Consider the following 19,687-nt stretch of genomic DNA (forward strand, 5'->3'; position numbering starts at 1 on the left):
CTCAGAGCTAAGAAGTCCTGAAGCCAATCATAGGTCATATTCAAACAATAACTCTTGTTAAATCAAAATGAGGATGTGAATTAGAAAAAAATGAAGTGTATATGTGTAAGAGTCATCACTTTCCAATGGATACCCACACCCGACCCAGGCTGCGCGCTTCCTGAACTCGGGCCCACGAGAAGGGACGATTGTCCTGAGGGTTGAAAAAGGAGACACACACAAAAAGAAACCTGGCTCATCTACAAGAGTAAATGGCAACTTTATAAAGCACAAGTCGGGTATATATACTGTGGGGCAGAAAGACACCAGCCCCCCATCAGGATCAAGGAAAGAAAAACTCAGGGGGCCGCACCCAAGGTTGGAGAGCAGCTGAACAGAGAAAAGAGGAAGCCAGGTGGGCGTGCTCAGGCTCAGAGAAAAGCTGACCCAGGAACCTTGCCTGCAGCGAGACCCTTGCTTGCAGGTGGAATTACCATAACAGTAAAGGGAGAGTTCTCTCTAAGCTACACCCTTGGGCCGTAGGTGAAATTAACATAACAGGAGAGGGCAGTTCTATGCTACACCCTCAAGCTGATGCAGTGGAACCAAGAAGCAGAACAGCCCTGCAAAGCGCCTCGGGAAAAATGGGGAACCTGTGTACCTACATATATGGAAGGGCTTAGAGGCAAGAAAGAAATGATGGAAATGATGTAATTATCATCCACAAAATTATTCTAAGAATTATTCATAAAAATGCCTTATGATCATGTGCTCCAGAGACTAGGGATTTGTATTAGAGAGCACAAAATATTAGTCACACATTTTATCTCAGGCTGTACATCTTAAATATGTAAAATAACAGTTCTTTTAGTCAGGGCCACACCATTTTATTCAGTTTGATTTTGGTCAAATTAGTGTAACTATTGTAATTTGGTTTCATGATAAGTTCTGTTCTTTATCCAGATTCTTGATTCCTTGCTCTGTGGGTGCAAGAAATGGCTAGTCAGGACATTTAATAAACATCTAAAATTGATTACCTCACTTCTTATTTCTAATGTGAGCTATGATCTAAGGGGGGAAACTTTCTTTTCTTTTTTTTTTTTCTTTATTTCTTTTTTTTTTGGGGGGGGAGGGAACTTTCATGCTTCTTATTGCCCATTCCTTTCTGTGCTGGCACTACATGCCTGCTTCATAGTTTGTCAGTGAACTCAATTCTTACATGGGTCCCTCTTCATTTGCAAATTTTCAACAAAATCCAGAAAAGTTGGAGGACACTCATTTACTCATGTATTTTCTTTCTCCATGAACAGTTAAGGCCCAGTCTTGAAGCAATTGCAAGACTTGCTTTCTGGGCAGCAGAAGCAGGATTAGGTGTTCAAAGCAATTCTCAACTACATAGTGTGAGATAAGCCTAAAGCTACAGAAGACAGAAATAAATAATCAACAGCATTTGAGGAAAATGGAAAGAAATTCTTTATGACCTGGAAATAGTACGGAATAGAAACAAATAGATTAGAGCAGTAATGCATTTAAAGTAAATAAAATTGAAAAAGTGAAAATAGCAATTATCTTTTTAAAAAACATAAATATAATTTTAAAAACTGCACAGTTATACTGACTTTGAACAAGAGAAAAACATTCCCCAGTAGAGAGACTGATATTAAAATGATATTACTTCACCATGCCCCTAAGTGAAATGTCAGCTGCTGAGACCTATGACCTAAAACACACAGCTATAGCTAATGGATATAATCATTACAGGCAGGATTGAACATATACGCATAGGAGAGTTCCCTTGTTAGAAATTCAATATTTATTGAATAAAGCAAACCTTTCTGAATTGTACACCCAAGATCTAGCCTGCCTTCATTCGCATGACATAGATTAACACATACTGGGAATTTAAAAAAATCAGTGATCCTGTCACAATCAGGTCCTATTTCACAATGGTTGTGGAACAATTGTCTCTATTCTGTCCATTGTGCTTTAAATAAAACGCTGATTGGCCAGGCATGAGGTGTAGGCAGGAAAACCAGACAGGAAGTAGAAATGATGCAAAGAGAGCAGGAGAATTCTGGGGAGGAGAAAGTTGATTCCTCCCACTCCTGCCCAAATCACCAAAGCAGCACGATGTGATCTGCCCCACTGAAAAAGGTACTGAGCCACATGGCTAAAATAGATCAAAAAATGGGTTAATCAAGATGTGAGAGTTAACTAATAAGTAGCCTGACCTAACAGGCCAATCAGCTTTATAACTTATGGAGTCCTCAGTGAGATTTTCTTTGGGGCTTGCCGGCTGTGAGGTACCAGGCCAGACAGAAAACCCCAACAAACAAGCAGGCCCCATCATGTTACAGAATGGCACCCAACGTGGATAACTGCATCCACAGAAAGCCTGAGAAAGCTTGGGAAAGACTAGAGTAAAGCATTTCAGTTTTCAGCCGTAGCAGGAAAAAAGCTGTGCTGTTTTAAAATGTCAGCTTTCTGGGCCATCCTGCCAGGGAAAACTCTGACTCCTTTAAGCAGGCAGTCCAGACTATGAAAACACTGTTGCAGCTTGCTTCCTGGCAAGGACCTTGAAATGCCTTAAGAGCTTTTGATTGTTGTTTTCTCCATATTCCTTAGCAAATTAAAGACCCATGTGGTCAAAAAAAGAGAGATATACAGTAAAGAGAGATTCAAAGAGTAAGAAAACCCCTAAATGGTTTACATTGTGTTAAAAATATATACAGGCTAAAGGTTAAAGCTCTCAGAGTTAAAAAAAAAAAAAGAAAGAAAGAAAGAATGAGTAGCCTGGGAGGCAGAGACAGATAGATCTCTGGGAGTTCAAGGTTAGCCTGGTTTACAGAGGGAATTCCAGGACAAAGATATACAGAGAACCTGTCTCAAAAAGCCATAAGGTAAAAGTAAAAATAAAAGAAAATAGAGATTAAAATAAAGCCATGTAAAAATGGAAAATATACAAAAAATCTTGATACTGTTTGCTATTGTGCTCTCTTTAAATTGTTTAAATGCTGAGGAAGGAGAAACAGCTGCTAAAAGATATTTGCTTATAAATGCTGCAGAATTAATGCAAGATAGGTATTTTGAAAATACCTTGACTTCAAAATTGAAGTCAAAAGGTATGTTACTTTGGAGAAGAGATTTTGGTTTTGTTTCCACAGAAAATGAAAGGCTGTGGATTTATTCTGAGTTAAGAAAAATCAAGTTTGACCAAGGGAGACCACCTGAGAAATCTCCAGTAGGAACAGATGGCCCAGATGTCTGAGTTCTTCATCCAGAACAGGTTCAAGACTGCTGCCTGAGATGATCAAGACTCACAGGATACTTCAGTCAGGACTTGATCATAACTCTAAATTTTCTTTAGGTCCCCATAAGATTATCAGCGTCTCCAACCAGCTGGAAGTAGCCTGGAATACTACACCCACATTCCCAAAAAATGGACTATGGATATTTTCCGTTGTTTTTGTTTTTTTTAAAAAAAAAAAAGAGGGGGAATTGGTGCAGAAGAATTGTCTGTATTCTGTCAATCATGTTTTAAATAATACGCTGATTGGCCAGGCAGGAGGTGTAGGTGGGAAAACCAGTCAGGAAATGGAAATGATGCAAAGAGAGCAGGAGAATTCTGGGAAGGAGAAAGTTGATTTCTCACACTCCTGCCAAGATCACCAAAGCAGCAGGATGTGATCTGCCCCACTGAAAAAGGTACTGAGCCACATGGGTAAAATAGATCAGAAAAATAGGTTAATCAAGATATGAGAGTTAGCTAATAAGTAGCCTGACCTAACAGGCCAATTAGCTTTATAACTTACAGAGATCTCATTGTGATTTTTCTCTGGGACTAAACAGCTAGGGGAACTGGGCAGGAAAAAAAACCCAAAAAGCAGGCCCAGCCTTTTCATGTTACAATGGTGACTCCAGCAGCTGTTTGCCTAACTACAATGTATGCAATAAACTATTACTCCTATTCTGGTCTGAAGGTAGAAGTCATGTTCTACATACAAATCCTCTTCCTCTTACTGAAATGGACAGTTGACTACATGACTCAAATTTTAATTTTAGAGCTCAGTGGTGGTTGAGTTCTTTAATCTAAGAATTTAGTTAGTTTAATCACAAGGACAAGGTCATTGTTCTGGGGAGTGATGGTGTGGGATCAAGGCTACCTGATCCAACATAAAAAAGTTGGGCTCAGAAACATTTTTCTACAATGCTGGAGGCACTGCTATCATAGAAAATATGCCTTCCCAGAGATAAATCATTCACACACTTAAAGTTTAATAGACATAAATTCCTTTATTAAGAGTGTGCATTCAGTGGTGGTTAATGCTAAAAGAGGAGACAACCTGGCCCAGATTTTGCATTCCACATATGCTGTCATCCTTAAGTCTTTTTTAGGTTCAGGCCTGAGGTTATACATTGAACAGTTTAAATAGGGACAGAAGAATGCAAGTCTCCATCTTAGGCAGGTGGAGATTTACAGAGCAAAACTATCTTTTAGATTATGCATTATGATCAAAATAAAAATATATCATAATGTATGATTTAGAAGATAAATAGATCTTAATATATGATCTAAAAATACATTTAAAAGAAGTATTGATGCCTCAATCCTCACACATAAAGAGGACATAGAACACAAATTAAAAAAAATGTTACTGGAAAGTCACCTATCCACACTGATTGTTATTAAATCAACAGCTATTCTGAGCCATTCTAACCTCAGAATAAGCCATTTTTTGCCTCCAAACAAGCTAGCTCAGAGAAAGGCCACAGATGCTTCTTTGATGGACAGCTCTGACTGATGTTTATCTCAAGTCTGTGACATTACTGTACAGAATTTCATTTTTTTAAGTTTTATTTTATGTACATGGGTGTTTGACCACTGGTGTTTGTGTGCAGTACCTGCAGAGGTCAGATGAGTGAACCAGATCCCTTGGAACTGGAGTTACAGGAAATAATTACCAACCATGGTTTCTGGCAATGTAACCTGTGTCCTCTACAACAACACCCAGTGCTCTTAATTGCTACGCCATCTCACAAGCTACATTTTTATTTCAAATTTATTTTTATACATTTTAATTAAAACATATTGCATCACTTTTCCCCTTCCTTGTTAAGTCTGTGTGAATAAGTATGCGCAAATATATTAATAAAACCTGCTGGGTCCCTCTCTGTTGGTTTTGTGTTATGGTTTCACAATTGAACATGCTGTTTCAGATACACAAAAAGGGATCTCATTCCTGCCTGAGGCGAATTCACCCAATCATAAGACAATTTTAATCTTTATTGAGCAACATGAGTCTGACCTTTAAGTGACCTATGCTGACTTGGACAGAAAACATTATCAAGAATAGAAAACTTGGATTGGTAAATACCTCAGCTAACATTTGTTCTTGCCACAGCCCTGAATTTCTAGGACTGCAGGAAAGACTATAGACACTGTCCTGAGCAAATCACAGGGTCCCTAGGTTCAGTGGACCTCCCACCATACCCTACTGACCATTCTCATTTTGGATGATTTTGAAATCCTGAAATTCCTGCCTCAGCTTTCTAAGTATCATGGTTATACCTCTATGCCACCATGCTTGTTGGCTTCAACTTCATTTCATCAGTCATTAGAATGATGGAATGTGTAAGATGAGCAGTTACTCTTAATTATATTAAAACTCCACCGATCTCCATGAGCCTGGGTTTCAACCATCTGTAGAATAAACAGTACTGTGATCTAGTCCCTTGATGAGTTATAATACAAAGATAAAGAAAAACAATATTGTTCATAGTGGGAAGTCACCCATAAGGCTTCACTTCTGGGTACTAACGTCAGACACATGTGGGCAGACACTTGGGAACAAAGGGTCCAGTGACCCATGTGTGTACATGCATGGTTACCTCCACTAAAGCTCTTGTGCACATGTGTGGGTCACCCGCCAACTGCATCATCAGTGTCTGACATACCCATGCAAACCCTCTGTGCGCATGTGCAGGACGTGGGTTGCCTGTCATCAGCATCTGATGTAGTCCCGTCTTCCCCCTGTATGCATGTGCCAGGCAGCCTTTAAAAGTTGGACGTGCCATCTTTGTGCTCTCTCTCTCTCTCTCTCTCTCTCTCTCTCTCTCTCTCTCTCTCTTTCTCCCTCTCCCCCTGTATAATGTTAAGTCAGGCCTGTGAGCACCTTCTTTCTCTAATAAACTCCTAAGTGGGTTTGTTTGCCTCTCATGTCTTCTTCTCATTCACGTCCGACATTTCATTTGGTGCCGAGACTCAAGAGATTTTCCACCCCAGAACCCTATCCTGGGGCCAGAATTTCCAGCCCCAGGCCTCTATTCTGGGTCCAGGACCTACACTGGGCTCCTGGGACCAGAATCGTAACTGGGGATTTTCTCAAAAATAACCCATGTGTACCATATGTCTGAGCGCGACCTCTCCAAACAACACCGGCTTCCAATGGTGAGTGTTCCCATTCTGGTCAGCTTAACCATTTCTTCAAACACAAGGAATGATAGGATGAGCTCCTGGAAATCCTCTGGAGTTCCTAAAGAAGGGAGGACTGCCCCCAACCATAAACTTCAAGACAGTGGTTGTTCCCTTCGCTGGCATTCATCTGTGGTTTGCTTCCCTTAGTTAAGATTGTGTTTGGAGCAGCCCAGGGCCAAGCTACCCATGACTGAGGGCCCAGGGTCCCTCAGATCTTTCTTTCTCTCTCTTTTTTTCATTTCTTTTCCTTTCCTTTTGTCTTTTCTGAGGCTGCTCAGAGCAGCCTCTGGCCTCTCTGGGTTCAGGTCAACAACTGGATCCACCCAGGCCTTACCTTCCCACTCATGGCTTGAGGGACACCCACATGAGTCTTACAGAGGTCGTGCTGATTTACACCCTGCCCCACAGTCAAGAGACGTCTTCTGTGGAACCTTGAGGTATTGCTGTTTTGCGGGTTTATGTGGCTTTAACCATGGGAAGCAAACCTTCCAAGCCTATCAATCTGGCCTCCCCACTAGGATGCCTTTCAGAGGCCCTAAAATCTCAGGCCTTAATGCCCTACCTACGGATTCCCACACTTATCTACATTTGTTCAAAAAAAATGGCCTCGTTACAATTTAGATGGCAATCTAAAATGGCTGCCTACCAGCACCTTTAATCCCAATATTCTATGGAGCTTACTAACTATTGTCAGTATACAGGCAAATGGAAGGAGCTTCCCTACAGCCAAAACTTTTTCTATTTAAGCTCTAAGTCTAGGCCCTCTGTCCTTGCAAACTGTTCAACTGCTCACATGTTTCTCGTGATGCCATTTGCTCTTGAAGAACCCCCCCACTTCTTCTCTGGACCCAGCTAATGAACCTCCACCTTTTCAACTTCAGCGGGAAGCTACCCCCATTCCCTCAGTCTCTGTTCCTGAGACGGCCCCAGCTCTTACTCCCACCTCTGTAGCTCCTTCAGTTGCATCATCACCTAGAGTAGCTCACTCTGCAGTTCCCTCTCTCCCCTCCCCACCTGCCCCAACAGCTAGGTTAAATCATCCTTCCTCTCTGGTGCCTGGCTGCAGCAGCCATCCTGCTCTAGCATCCACCCTTACACCACCTCTCACATCTTCATTTGCCACTATGGAACCTAATCCTAATCAAGCCAAGCCTGCTACAGTTCTCCCATTTCGAGAGGTGGCCAGTGTACATGAATTGATTAGGGTACATGTTCCTTTTTCAGTCTCGGAACTTTCCCATATAGAAAAATTACTGGGTTCCTATACATCTAATTCTACGACTTTCATAAAACTATTCCAATATCTTACCCAGTCTTATAATCTAACTTTTCATGACATCTATATGATCCTATCTAATAACCTACTTCACGAAGAGCACGGAAAAGTTTGAGAGCAAGCCAGGCAACATGCAGACGAGATTCACCAAACTCTTGCCTCCCACCCTCCTGGAGTAGAGACGGTTCCAGAGCAAGAGCCGCACTGGGATTATAATACTCTGGGTGGGATTTTAGCTATGGACAGGTTTTTGACTTGTCTCTTGGCAGGTCTCCATCAGGCTGCCCTCAAGCCAGTAAATTATACTAATCACTCAGAGATTATTCAGGATACTAAGGAAAATCCTTCCGCATTTTTGGAATGCCACACAAAAGTTCTGTTACAGTATACTTAGATCCAGAAAGTATGGAAGGCAGACAGATACTCATGGCACATTTTTGAATCAGTGCTCCTCTGACATTAGGGCCAATGTCAGAGTAGCACCGAGGTGACAGACTGCCCGATTCATGCTGTCTGTGCTGCTCCCTTGCCCCCTGGGGCTCAAGAATCTCCATGTCTGTGTTTCAAATGTGATAAAATCGGTCACCAGTCATTGGGACCTTGTCCAAGGTGTCATAGGAAAGATCATTGGGCAGTAGATTGTCCTCATGCACATAGTGGCATGGAGACAATGGACCCAGAAAATTTCCAAATTGACCTTCTAGGTCTGGCCATAGATGAGTGAGGCTTCCTGGGCTCCTTTGTCCCAACCACAACTGTCATCTGTAATGAGGAGCCACGGGTAATCATCACGGTATCAGGACGGCCCATCTCCATTCTCATGAACACCAGAGTCACATACTTGGTACAGAAGAAATTCTGGGGGCCTACTTCTCCTTCTAGTTTCCCTATCGTTGGGGTATGGGGACAGCCTTATCTACCTCAACAGACCCCACCACTTAACTGTGTGTTTACGAGCATTTATCTCATTCATTTTAAGTTAGGCCAACCTGCCCAGTATGTCTCATGGGAAGGGATTTTTTAACAAAGGTAGGAGCCTCCATTTCTTTTGCTCCTCCCATTTCCCTTACCCCAGATTTGCCAGCAGCTCCACTCCTCCTTCTCCTAGCCTCCCAACCTCCCAACTCTAATGTGTCTTTTCCTCTACCAACCTCCCAGGTAGACCCCCAAGTCTGGACACCAAAACTCCCTCCATTGCTAAACACCATCTCCCCATTATTATCCAATTACAAAACCTCTCTAAGTACATTACCCAAGCTCAGTAGCCCCTCTCTCTCCAGAGCCTTAAGGGACTAAAACCTATTATTTCTGACCTTTCAAGGAAAAAGATACTTCACCCCACCGCTTCTTCTTTTAACACCCCTATACTTGCTGTTAAAAAATCTAATGGAACCTATCATCTGGTTCAAGACCTCTGGGTCATTAACTCTGTAGTGGTCCCTCTTCATCCTGTAGTGCCTAATCCTCTCACCCTTCTATCCAATATTCCTCCAGGAACCTTCCACTTCTCAGTTTTAGACCTCAAGGATGCTTTTTACCTCTATTCCTCTCAGCCCTCAATCTCAAAACATCTTTGCCTTCACCTGGACTGACCCTGATACTCAGTTTTCCACATAGCTCACCTGGACTGTTTTTCCCCAGGGATTCTGGGACAGCCCACACCTGTTTGGCCAGGCTTTAGCTTCTGACCTGCTCTCACTGTTTCTCCCTAAGTCTAAGCTCATACAGTATGTGGATGACATTTTACTTTGCAGCCCATCATTGGCGATCAGCAAAACTGATACCTCTGCTCTTTTAAATTTCCTGTCAAAAAGGGGCTATAGAGTCTCACCTTCTAAGGCCCAACTGTCTACCCCTCAGGTCATTTATTTGGGATTAACTATAACTTCAACACAAAAGGCTATTTCTCTAGACAGAAAAAAAACTAATTCAGTCTCTTGCAATTCCTTCCACAAAAGAAGAGGTTTTTATCATTTCTAGGAGTAGCTGACTTCCTGCATTCCTGGATCCCCTCTTTTTCTCTCCTAGCCCACCCCTTATATGAGGCAGTTCTTGGCTCTCTGCATGAGCCTCTTCTCCATCCTGTTACTAAACCCTTCCAGAGACTCCATCAAGCCCTTATCCAGGCTCCAGCTCTTCATCTTACAGATTTAACTCACCCCTTTTCTCTTTATGTAGCAGAAAAGGAGGGATATGTCGTTGGGGCTCTAGGACATCAACTGGGACCTTTTTTGCACCTGTAGCATACCTATCAAAGATGGACCTCACCACTTGGGGATGGACACCCTGCATATGCGTGCTTTAGTAGCTGCTGCACTTATTCGTGAGTCAAAAAAACTAACCTTTGGGTCACCCACCCCTGTCTTCTCCCACCATAATCTGTCCCACCTCTTAATTTACAAAGGCTTACAAACCTTGCCCCCTTCCCAAGTTCTTTCCCTCCAGGTGGCACTAGTAGAAGATGCCAAACTCACTTTCCAATGCTGCTCACCCCTTAATATCTCAAATCTTCTACCTCAACCTAACATTTATGATTCCCCATCTCACTCTTGCATAAAGATCTTAGAGGATCTACTGCCCCACTCCTCATATATACAGGAGGGAAAATAGTCCCAGGTCACTTATACCTGATACACAGATGGCAGCTCCTTTTTATGTGATGGGACCCATAGAGCAGGCTATGCCGTAGTATCAGATACTGAAATAGAGGAGGCATGGGCACTCCTTGCCCATACCACTAACCAACATGCTGAGTTGATAGCTCTTACACATCACTTCCAGTTAGCAAAGGAACAATCTTTAAATGTTTACACAAACTCGAAATATGCCTTTCATATCTTTCTGTCCCGTGTGGCTATCTGGAAGGAGCGTGGGCTTCTTACAACAAAAGGAGGATTCATAACTAACTCAGGTTACAATATGGACCTGTTAAAAGCTTCTCATCTCCCCAAAGCTATAGGAATTATGCACTGTTGGCCTCATCACACTGACAGTTCCATTATTTCCAAGGGAAATAATCAGGCTGACTGAGCAGCTAAAACAGCAGCATTCCAAAGCCCAAACCTACCTCAATTGCCTCAGGGGGTCCATACACTACAGCCCACACTCTCACAGACACCCCATGACACCCAACAAATTCTGTCCTACCTACATCAGCTCTTTCATCCTAATAGCAAAGTTCTGTTTCATTTTGTTAAGGCTCACCTCCAACCCACCCCTGAGGACTTAAAGTTCCTAAAAGCTATCACTGCCTCTTCTCAAATCTGTCAAAAGTCAAATCCCAAGACCAAATACCATAGCTTTCCTTTTCCCACCCACCAGGCCAGGGGCTCCCTTCCAGAAACTGACTGGCAGTTGGGTTTTACTCATATGCCCACGGTCAGAAGAGTTAAATATCTCCTGGTCTTGGTGGATACAATGTCTGGGTGGATTGGAGCACATCCCACCACTAAGAGGGCCCAGACAGTTTCTGATGTTCTTCTCCGATAAATCATCCCCTGGTTTGGAATCCCAACTTCTCTTCAGTCAGATAATGGCCCTGAGTTTACTTCCCAGATTTCCCAAAACTTGTGTAAGGCTCTTAACATTCCTTGGCATTTTCATATCCCATATCACCCTCAGTCTTCAGGGAAAGTAAAATAAACTAAACGTTCCTTAAAAAAATGTTATTGTTAAAATGTCACAGGAATCTTACCTTGACTGGGTAAAACTTTTGCCTCTGGCCCTCCTTAGGATTAGGGCTCTCCGCAAAAGCCCCCTTTTCATCTCACCCTTTAAACTCATGTATGGTTGGTCAGTTTTAACCCCCAGCCTCTCTCCTAAAACCTCTCCCCTTCCTGATCACCTGCTTACTCCCCTGTTATCTCATCTACACTCCCTATTATGGGATTTCACCAACCACTCATTAACTCAACCATGTGCTAACACATACCCACCACTGATTAAAATAGGGGATCAGGTGTTATTTTCTCCCCCAGCCCAACATCCCTCACCCCCTTCCCCTAAATGGCAGGGTCCCCTTAGAGTAATTGTAACTCCCACAGCTGACAAGCTTGAGAGACTTCCTCATTGGATTCACCTGTCGCATCTCAAACCTTTTACTCTTCCAGCTCAAGATACCCCCTAAGTTTCAGAGGACACCAAGATCAGCACCTCTTTCTCCAGTACCAAAAAAATAAAAGTCTTATCCTTATTCAACTCTCTGGGGCCAATATACTCTCCCTTTCCCTCTTTTTCCTATATGCAAATTCTCCATATACCGCCAATGTCATGCCTAAATTTCCAATTAACCACTCAGCTGTTATTACAGAAACCACCATTAAACATAGAGCCAGAGGTACAAGGACTGTCATGAGTCCAGGTGGTAAGAGACAATAATAAATTTATAGCCCCAAAACTCCAACAACAACAAAAAAAAAACTCACGAAGCAGACTTTAACCTAACAGGCTTATCACTGACTTCAGCAGTGTCTCCTGGATGGATGTTAACGTAATGCCATGATGGAAAATTTACTTCAGGTAAAACATGAAAGAGTCTAATAATTATCCTTTTCAATACTTCCCTCCTTCTTCCCCCCTCCCACCATTTTCCATTCTATGGTTATAATCATAAACTGTTAACATGTCTAAAATTTATTTCTTTTCAAACATTTTTGATAAGCTCGAGGGAGCCAATTTGTCCTACCTAAATGGACCAACTCGCCCGGAATAAGTATCATTTCATGCTTTTCTTGTCATTCCTGGTATTGGGAACCCTTAAACCCCCTCCCCCTCTATCTTCCATCTTGGGACTCTCCTCTATTAAACACTAGGATCTAAATTTTTTTCCCTCCCAAACATAATTTTTGTCTTTCCAGCATCTTGCAAGGTCCAAGCTACCAGCTGACCCAGTTCCTCAGAGCCCAGAAAATGCACTCGTGATCAGCCACCCCAGGATGTGGTCAAACATCCCAACTCCTCGACACCCGCAAAGCCAGCGTGAAACAGTCATGAGAGAACTTGCAGGTGCCCCATTTCTACCCATTAAGATCCTCAAGCCCCCCAGATTTTTGTAATAAACAAAAGGGTGGAATGTAATTGTTCAGCCACCCATAAGGCTGCACTTCTGGGTACTAAAGGCAGGCACATGTGAGCGGACCCTTGGGAACAAAGGGCCCGCATGACCCATGTGCATACATGCGTGGTTACCTCCACTAGAGCCCTTGTGTGCATGCATGGGTCACCCACCATGTGCATTATCAGAGTCCTACATACCCATGCAAACCCCTTATATGCATGTGCAAGACATGGGTTGCCCATCATCAGCGTCTGACATAGTAATGTCTTCCTCCTGTGCACATGTGCTAGGCAGCCTTTAAAAGCTGGACATCTTTGCTCTCTCTCCCCATACACCGTTTAGTCAGGCCTATGAGCACCTTCTTTCTCTAATAAACTCCTAAGTGGGTTTGTTTGCATCTCATGTCTTCTCACTTACGTCGGACATTTCACAGTGACTTTAAGACAGAAAGGCTGCATTTGATGGGAGTCTTCTTCTGTAACTGGAGTTAGGATCAGAGCCTGTGTCTTTGCTACCCCAACAAGTCAGGCTCAGTCACTCACTCTTATTAAACCAATGAAAAGAACCAAATTACATTAGTACATTACCATTAGGGGTGGTACATATCTTTAATTCTAACACTTGGGAAGCAGAGGCATATGGATGTCTGTAAATTCAAGGCCAGCCTGGACGACAAAGCTAGTTCCAGGATAGCCAAGGCTACACAAAGAAACCCTTTGTTGAAGGACCAAAAAAAAAAAAAAAAAGAACAAAACAAAAGAAAACAAGTTAGCTATCTGTAATGTACCCATCTATAATTCAGGTACACTGGAGACAAGGCGGGCAAATCTCTCTGATGTCTAGAAGAGCCTAGTCTATGTAGTGAGTTCCAGGCCACCCAGAGTTTCATAGTGAGAGTATTCTTTAAAATAAAAAGAAAGCAATAGAAAAAGGGAGCACATCATTAATAAAGAATTTGTAAACATTACTTACTTTTATTGTACTAATTTAGAACAGTAATGAAGATATAAGGCAATTAATTCATCTTTGGGGTCCTAACAGGCAAATAGCAAGACATATGCACAACAAGGTAATATAACTAAGTCCTATAATTAAAATTTTCCCATCTCTAAAACCCGCCCCCAACCTAAGCTCCTGTCTCTCCTCCAAGGGGGTAAGAGAAGGAGATAATGTTTCTTCAGTACAGATAGTCTCATCAGCAGTCTTTTCCCAGAATTAAATTATCAAGGAAATAAGAATTTCATGGTATCCACTATTTCATGAGTTGTTAGCCAAAGGGAGAGATCTTAGAAGGAGGCAGGTACCAAGAATTGATGAGTTGGAGGCAAAGGATCTTTAAGGTCTCGGTGGGGGCCACAAAGTGGGGGTTGTAGGATACTGTCACTGACAAAAGAATAAGACCTAGAGGAGGATGATCCACCACAGCTGAGTGGATAGAATACAGTTCACACCAACTGGTCCTCATGTACACCCCAAGCACTGCTCTCGGGCATTTGTACTTCGGGCTTTCACACCCAAACCTAACAATTCTTCCAAACTCCACAGCTCTTTGTAAATGCCTGATTGCCTTCGCTTTAGAGTGACTCAAGTTCAAGTCTCAGGCTCTCCTCACAACCTGGATGTCATCTAGAGTGACCACCATTCAGGGCACCTAACTGAAGGTTTTACACGCATCAGGGAAACAGAATATGAAACCATTCAAACTAGTCAGACTTCATGCCTGCAAGTTACTTTTCTTTTCTAACAAGAGGTATAAATTTAATCAGGGGTACACCTGACATGTGAGATTGTGGGTTCCAACTGATGGTTATTTACCTTATTGGAGATCAACTCACTCTTGTGACTCTGGTTAAATAGTCAACCATCTTTTTAAGACTTTTATTGTCAGTTCTCTCCTGATCATTCATTGTACTTTTCCCTCATTTTGTGGAGATTTTGGCTTGGAAAATTCTTTAAGCATTAAGTCTAAGTTAGTTTCTGATGTTATCAATCTTTGGGTCATCAAGGCTGAGGTAAAGATGAACTCAAATCAGCCAATCACACCTTACAGCTATTAATGACATGTTCATTGGGCTGAATAGAAGGCTCAGCACTTAAAACACTGGCCCCTCACCCACAGGGCCTGACTTTTGATTCCCACTGTCCAAAAGACAGCTCACAACTGCCTGTACCTCCAGTCACAGGGGATCAGACAGCATCTTCAGGTTACTACTGGTTCCTGGTATGCCGTTGGTATACTCACTGGCAAAATTTATACATTTAAATTAAATTTTATTCTTTTCTAAGATAATAGACACATGAAGAAAACCCTTTTTAACAATATATAATCATATACATATCTGGCATTCCCATCTCTAAAACCCTCTCCAAACCTCAGCTCCTGTCTCTGCTGTAAGGTAGACAGGTAAGGAGTAAATGTTTCTTCAGTAGACATGGTCTCACCAGGAGGAGTCAGTCTTTTTCCACAGTGAAATTCCTAGGTGCTACATCCACGGCTGTCACGCCAGTGTAGCAGAAATGCTGACTGGACAGACTGTTGCCGTAGAATTGGAATCTGCACTTCACGGAGTTGTGTTCCAGGCAATCAGCTGTGGTCATGATGTCACCTGAAGTTGCTACCTGCACTGACTCGACTTCACTGTCCTTGGCGCCGATATGACTGCCTTTTTCTTGTCTTTCTGTGATTCTTGCATATTGCTAACAGATCAGACTATTCCAGGCAGTAGTGGATACAAACAAAACTGCTGAGGACATTTTGAGCTCTGCCCCACCATTCATTAAAGCCTTAAAAGAAGTAGCCAGTTCTGGTAATTGGCAGGGTCATCATTAGGATAATTCCTTAATGATGTGGAGCAAAAGGAGTTAATCTTACTAGGAAAAACCTTAGAAGCCTTCTACAGGAACACAGTATTAGACATTTGCCTAGGAAATATGTGCAGTTTAACAGGAGGCCTATGCAGCCTTCCTTATGTCCAGAATAAGCCTAGGCTGATTACAACATCTGACCCTGAGAATCAGGGAGGGAAGAGAGTTGAGATTAATGGTATGAGATGAGTTTCAGACAAGTTCGAGACCATGTTTTTGAAATTTCCTAGCAGAAAGTTTTCCCAGGAAGATAGTAGCCTTCTTTCCCACCCAGGATAGTCTGAGCACAAGGTCACTTAGCTCAAACCAGCCAGCCACCTGGTACAAGCTGATAAAGATAGCCTAGCTCAAGGGCAATGGCCTCTCTAAAGGCAAGAAAAAGAGTCAAAATATGAGAGAGCAAAAGTCCTTGTACCCATGCCAAAGCATCTTCAAAGATTCTTTTTGTAAACTGTTTTATGCTGTTCTTTTCTATTCTATGATTTGATGATGTATGCCTTTGCCGAGTTTTTTTGATTGTAAAAGAACATAAATCTTATACTGAAAAAAGTAAAATTTCAGCAGCATCTTCAATCACATTGAGGGTGTCTGTCTGTCAATCCTCGCCGATTTCCTGAACTCTCCTGAGTCTTCGCCCTGATTTTCCCACGGTCTGAGTGGCTCCCCTGAGCCGGTCCGTGGCACCTAGGTAAACTTAAATTTTATAGTGTCTATTATTTCACTAGCTGTTAGCCAAAGGGAGAGATTTAAATGTATCTTTGAATAGCCTTAGTCCTGTCAGGCAGACAAGTATTGGGGATTGATGGGGTGGAGACTAAAGAGTTTTATGCTCCCACGGAGACTGCAAAATGCCAGTTGCAGGATAATGTCACTGACAGTTACCTGAGTTGCCAAATAGTAAATAGTGGAAGACCTGGAGGAGGTTGAACCACTATAGTAGAGTGGATACAGAGTACAGATGGTGCCAACTTACTTAAGTGCACCCTATGCACTGCTCTTTGGCATTTGATCCTTGGACTTTTGCAAAGCTGTGTCCCTAACAATTCTTTCAACCACAGCTCCATGTAAGTATCTGATTAACTTAGCCTTACAGTGACTTCAGTCCAAGTCTCAGGATCTCCCTACAACCTGGATGTCATTTGGTCATCACCATTCAAAACTCATAACTAGAGATTTTGTAGGCATCAGGGAAGCATGATATGATTCCATTCAGATAAGTGAGACTTCATGCCTGCAAGTTCCTTTTATCTCCTTCACAGGAAGTAAAAACTAAACCTGGGGTCCATCTGACATGTGAGCTTATGGGTTCCAACAAATGCCTATTTACCACACTGGAGACAAACTCATTATAAATATCCATATATTATATATATTATTTGTGTGCTTGTGTATATTGGGATATAAACATATCTTGAAGTTTCGTAGTTCTCCCTGTCCCCATAGTTAAATATTTGGTATTTCCTCTTGAAGAACATGAGTTTGTGAGTACAAACAGTATAAAAAGGACATCACTATGCTTGAAAAGATTGTTAATACTGTCAAATTTATTTCTATAGAATAGAGTCTTGTGTTGTAGGTGGAGGATTCTTGTTCATTCCTGGCTGCCTAAACCCAAAATAATCACACACAAACTATATTAATCAAAATACTACTCGGCCTATTAGCTTAGGATTCTTTATTAACTAACTCAAACATCTTGAATTGACCTATTTCTCTTATTTTGTATTTTACCACAAGACTTGTGATTTACCAGTAAGGTTCCAAGACATGTGTCTTCTTCAGCAAATACATGGAGTCTGACCCCACTTTCTTTTCTCCTCCATTTCTGCTTGGAATTCCTGCCTTGCTCTATTCTGGCCTGCATAGACTCAAAGCGGCTTCTTTATTAAAAAATGGTAACAAAATATATTCACAGCATACAGAGGGGAATTCCAAATCATTGTGTAACTGATTATAAATCTTATGGCTAAAGATCTTACCAAATAATTTATAATAAGAAGTCCTTAGTATGTTTTTCAGGTAGTCAATGTCTATTGTAATATACAAAGATTTTAATAGAATGATGCACACAAAAAGTTTTACTCCTCACGCCAGGCGGTGATGGTGCATGCCTTTATTCCCAGTACTTGGGAGGCAGAGGCAGGCGGAACTCTGTAAGTTTAAGACCAGCCTAGTCAACAAAAGCTCGTTCCAGGACAGGCTCCAAAGTCACAGAGAAACTCTGTCTTAAAAAATGAAAAAAAGTTTTACTCCTATATAAAGTATAAAACTTTATCAGAATGAATACACTTATAGGGTTTCTCTGCAGCATGATTTTTTCTCATGATTTAGGTTATTCATACATGAAAATGCTTTGCCACACTGATTACCTTCATAGAGTTTATCTCCTGTGTGTGATCTTTTATGCATTTGAAGAGTACGGTTAAGTGCAAAGGCTTTACCATACTCATTACATTCATAGGGTTTCTCTACAGCATGGGTTAGTTCATGTCTTTAAAGATAACTATGATAAACAAAGCCTTACCACACTGATTACATACATAATGTTCCTCCCTCTTTAGTATGGGTTCTTTCATGACTTTGAAGATGACTGTGCCGAGTGAAGGCTTTACCACACTGATTACATTCATAGGGTTTCTCTCCAGTATGCATTCTTTCGTGCATTCGGAGATAACTCTGAGACACAAAGGCTTTACCACACTGACTACATTCATAGGGTTTCTCTCCAGTATGGGTTTTTTTATGTTTTCGGAGATAACACTGAGAAACAAAGACTTTACCACACTGACTACATTCATAGGGTTTCTCTCCAGTATGGGTTTTTTCATGCATTCGGAGATAACTCTGAGACACGAAGGCCTTACCACACTGACTACATTCATAAGGTTTCTCTCCAGTATGGGTTCTTTCATGAATTTGGAGATTACTCTGACACACAAAGGCTTTACCACACTGATTACATTCATAGGGTTTCTCTCCAGTATGGGTTCTTTCATGACTTCGTAGATGAATGTGCTGTGCAAAGGCTTTACCACATTGATTACATTCATAGGGTTTCTCTCCAGTATGGGTTCTTTTATGTTTGCGGAAACTACTGCGACATGCAAAGGCTTTACCACACTGATTACATTCATGGGGTTTCTCTCCAGTATGGGTTCTTTCGTGACCTTGAAGATGACTGTGCCTAGCAAAGGCTTTACCACAGTAATTACATTCATAGGGTTTCTCTCCAGTATGGATTCTTTCATGACCTTGAAGATAACTGTGCCTAGCAAAGGCTTTACCACACTGATTACATTCATAGGGTTTCTCTCCAGTATGGGTCCTTTCATGACTTTGAAGATAACTGTGCTGTGCGAAGGTTTTACCACACTGATTACATTCATAGGGTTTCTCTCCAGTATGGGTTCTTTCATGACTTCTTAGATGACTGTGTTGTGTGAAGGCTTTACCACAGTGATTACATTCATAGGGTTTCTCTCCAGTATGGGTTCTTTTATGACTTCGGAGATGAATGTGCTGTGCAAAGGCTTTACCACAGTGATTACATTCATAGGGTTTCTCTCCAGTATGGGTTCTTTCATGACTTCTTAGATGACTGTGGTGTGTGAAGGCTTTACCACACTGATTACATTTATACGGTTTCTCTCCAGTATGGGTTCTTTCATGACTTCTTAGATGACTGTGCTGTATGAAAGCTTTACCACACTGACTACATTCATAGGGTTTCTCTCCAGTATGTGTTCTTTTATGCATTTGAAGAGTACGGTGACGTGCAAAGGTTTCACAACATTGATTACATTCATAGGGCTTTTCTTCAGTATATGTTCTTTTATGCATTTGAAGATGACTGTGATGTGAAAAGGCTTTACCACACTCATTTCCTTCATAGGGTTTCAATCTAGTATGTGTCTTTTCATGCCTGTGAAGATGACAGTCACATGCAAAGGCTTTAACACATTGAGTATATACAGAAGTTTTCTCTCTAGTTTGACTTTTTTCATGCCTACAATGATAATGGTACATGTGAAAGCAT

General features: G+C 41.7%; 1 protein-coding gene across 4 annotated transcripts in view; it reads right to left on the reverse strand.

Moving 5' to 3' along the window:
• Positions 1-17,950: 17,950 nt before the first annotated feature.
• LOC146893706 (uncharacterized) overlaps positions 17,951-19,687 on the reverse strand; it is a 32,374-nt gene continuing 30,637 nt past the window's right edge. For all 4 annotated transcript variants that reach the window (XM_087909623.1, XM_087909625.1, XM_087909624.1 and 1 more), the window contains one exon: positions 17,951-19,573. In XM_087909623.1, coding sequence (XP_087765749.1) covers positions 18,184-19,573 — 1,390 coding nt within the window. In that variant the 3' untranslated portion in view covers positions 17,951-18,183. The remainder of the gene's footprint in view (positions 19,574-19,687) is intronic.

Source organism: Myodes glareolus, chromosome 9 (genome assembly GCF_982192425.1).
Source record: "Myodes glareolus chromosome 9, mMyoGla1.1, whole genome shotgun sequence".
Taxonomy (NCBI): Eukaryota; Metazoa; Chordata; class Mammalia; order Rodentia; family Cricetidae; genus Myodes; species Myodes glareolus.